General features: G+C 36.0%; 1 protein-coding gene across 1 annotated transcript in view; it reads right to left on the reverse strand.

The window, feature by feature from the left end:
- LOC107689536 (SH3 domain-binding glutamic acid-rich-like protein 3) overlaps positions 1-2,916 on the reverse strand; it is a 6,032-nt gene extending 3,116 nt beyond the window's left edge. The window contains exons 1-2 of the mRNA XM_016487552.1: positions 2,764-2,916; positions 403-570 (exon numbers count right to left, since the gene is read on the reverse strand). Of these exons, the coding sequence (XP_016343038.1) occupies positions 403-570; positions 2,764-2,808 (213 nt within the window). The 5' untranslated portion in view covers positions 2,809-2,916. The remainder of the gene's footprint in view (positions 1-402; positions 571-2,763) is intronic.
- Positions 2,917-3,235: the final 319 nt, after the last annotated feature.

The following is a 3,235-nucleotide window of genomic DNA, read 5'->3' on the forward strand; positions in this document are numbered from 1 at the left end:
AAATGGACCATTGACACTCTATCTACAATCTCAATTAGGAGTGTCACTGGTCCATTTGAGAGACAGGTGGCGGTAATGCACTTATAAGTCTGCGATCCGCCGTAAAGCAAGAAGAAGAAGAAGAAGACGCGTCACGCGCCGGCTGTCGAGAACGCGCTCAGGACAGTTCAGACATTGCGGTGCATCAGAAGTAAAAAACGATATAAATACTGTTCAGTTTCTTGAACAAAAAGATTGTTTCGTGTCTTTACACATCAATGTATCGTCACGAGCCGCAGGGTTTAATTTGGTTTTGTTTGTGTATGTTTGATGCCCTGGGGGTAAGCAGATAAACATCACATTTTCATTTTTGGGTGAACTATCCCTTTAACCAAAAAACACCCCATCAGCAGTCCTCCTTACCCCACAGTACTGGTCTTCATTGAATATCTGAGGTGGGATTGCCGTGGGGTTGCCTGATTTACTCCTCATCTCATCCCGAACAGCACCGCCCACCGAGATGTCAATCAGCTCATACTTGATGCTCTTACTTTCCAGAATACGCATCACCTCTGCCTGCTGAGACTTGACCTGGGAAACACAGAAAACGTAAGTAACTGTGCTTTTCTTTCCTAGCACTGCTCTTTTGTTAAATAACTGAGCTGAGCTGTTGTCTCATTTGCATTTTTCAACTCAGTCGTAACATTATTCAGATTTAGCTCAAGAGAACTAGAAACTAGAAAAAAGATACACAAGATACAGTCTAATGAAGGAAGTGTTTTTCAATCAAATAATTTACAGGCCAAAAGCAATACAAATTTGAATGCATCTTTACACGACTTCCTGAAAAGTCACGTGATCATGTGAGAACATTATGGAGGAAGTTTATTTACTTGTATCCATGCGGGAAATGCATTATAAACATTCTTTTCATCTTCGTCTATTTACCAACCAAATCAAACCATGCATTGCACGAAAAGGTACAGAAAGTGTACTTTGCTTTTAACAGACAGTGTTTTCAACTAAAATTTTGAGTTGATGATTAATAATGAAACACTAGACAAAGCTATATTCAGGAAGTTGGGTCATATCTGCAGAAACCACACCTTGAGCAAAGCACCAGTTAAAAATTAAACAATAACCTACATTAAAATGGTAAAAGATGATTAGGGCTTTATAGTGGATTTCAATGCAAATATCACACATTAAACATGTTTCCGACAATCCTTTCAGCATCCGCACTGGGGGACCCATTATTTACCATTAGTAGCCTATTTAATACACCAGCCTGCCACAAGCTCTCTCCCTGCTGCCTTATTGTTATATTATTTCATTTGCTTTGTGTGTGTGTGTGAGTGTGAGTGTGTGTGTGTGTGTGTTTTGCAAAGCACATTAAACACTGGTTGCAAGCGCTATATGAAGTTAAAAGTTTTTTTTTTTGCCATTATTAGTAGTAATATGAGTAATAATAATTTTTTTTGCTATTATTATTAGTAGTAATATGAGTAATAATATTTTTTTGCTATTATTAGTAGTAATATGAGTAATAATATTTTTTTTTTGCTATTATTAGTCGTAATATGAGTAATAATAATATTATTTTTGCTATTATTAGTAGTAATTTTAATTTAAATTGTAACATGCAAGTAAAATTCCATGACATTGTTGGTCATGTGATCTCAACATGGTGGCACGCATGAGGGGGCGACCCCACTACATGTAGAATAATTGATTTTATTTCCATTACTTCGTGGTTGCAAGCGCTATATGAAGTTAAAAGTTTTTTTTTTTGCTATTATTATTAGTAATATGAGTAATAATAATATTGTTTTGCTATTATTATTAGTAGTAATATAAGTAATAATATTTTTTTGCTATTATTAGTAGTAATATGAGTAATAATATTTTTTTTTGCTATTATTAGTAGTAATATGAGTAATAATATATTTTTTTGCTATTATTAGTAGTAATATGAGTAATAATATATATTTTTTGCTATTATTAGTCGTAATATGAGTAATAATAATATTATTTTTGCTATTATTAGTAGTAATTTTAATTTAAATTGTAACATGCAAGTAAAATTCCATGACATTGTTGGTCATGTGATCTCAACATGGTGGCACGCATGAGGGGGCGACCCCACTACATGTAGAATAATTGATTTTATTTCCATTACTTCGAAAACTTTAAAAACAAAACATGAGTGTACACTTTGGATATGTTCTGCTATATGCCCGTGATTATAGAAGTCCAACAAAATCAGTCGTATATCAAACCGCATTTTTCTCTTTATTCACAACAGATGTGCACAGACTCAAAGCTGCGATGCAACTGTCGCGTGCAACAACAGCTCAAGTATACATCGATTCCGTCTCAATTGCTAATATGGCGCGTACAGGATTTAAAGAGGACGTATATTTACGCGCAAAACAAATAGTTTATAAAGGTCACACTCATGCGACAGTAGTGAGAGAATAACTACATTGAACACACACAACGTGACTTCCGCCCTCAATCCAATGCACATCATCCTTTCAGCATAGCTACAAACCACTGCGCTTTGCAATCGCTTAAAACATTCGAGAGCCACAATAATGTCGTAATGCATTTCTACGCGTTCTGTGTCGCAATAGCGTTTAAATGTGGAAATATATATGTGTGCTAACAGAGCATTTGGGTGTGTCTGGAAGCCTAATCCTCCATTTCATATGTATTTAACTCTGCATTCTTCACATGCACGGCTCACTTACTGAGTCCACAGGGCCACAGGTTTATTCTCACCTCTCTCGATGCAGTGACGGCGGTGTAATACAGTTTGATGCCCATAGCGGTGGATCGTAATGTCCCTTTGTGTTTCTGAAGGCGATCAGTTCCCGTTCTGTTGCTCTAAAGTCGCTGTTTCACCACCGACACCCAGTCACTCATTTAAAGAGACAGCGTCTTATTGCTGCATAAGGAAATACGCTGAAGATTAAATCGGCGGCCCTTTCTTTCCCTCATGAACATAGTTTAACAATAACTATCAATAACAATAGACTATAATTTTTTATTTATTTGGCAAAAAAATACATGTTATTTTTGTCTTTGTTGGATTCTCAAACTTTGTTGTATTAACGAATGTGGACAATTAAAGGGTTCACCCCAAAATGAAAATTAGGCTGCGTTTTACTCACCCCCGATGCATCCTAGGTGTATATGACTTTCTTCTTTCAGACGAATCCAGTCGGAGTTATATTAAAAATTGTCTTTGATC

Source organism: Sinocyclocheilus anshuiensis, unplaced genomic scaffold, assembly GCF_001515605.1.
Source record: "Sinocyclocheilus anshuiensis isolate Anshui unplaced genomic scaffold, SAMN03320099.WGS_v1.1 scaffold369, whole genome shotgun sequence".
Taxonomy (NCBI): domain Eukaryota; kingdom Metazoa; phylum Chordata; class Actinopteri; order Cypriniformes; family Cyprinidae; genus Sinocyclocheilus; species Sinocyclocheilus anshuiensis.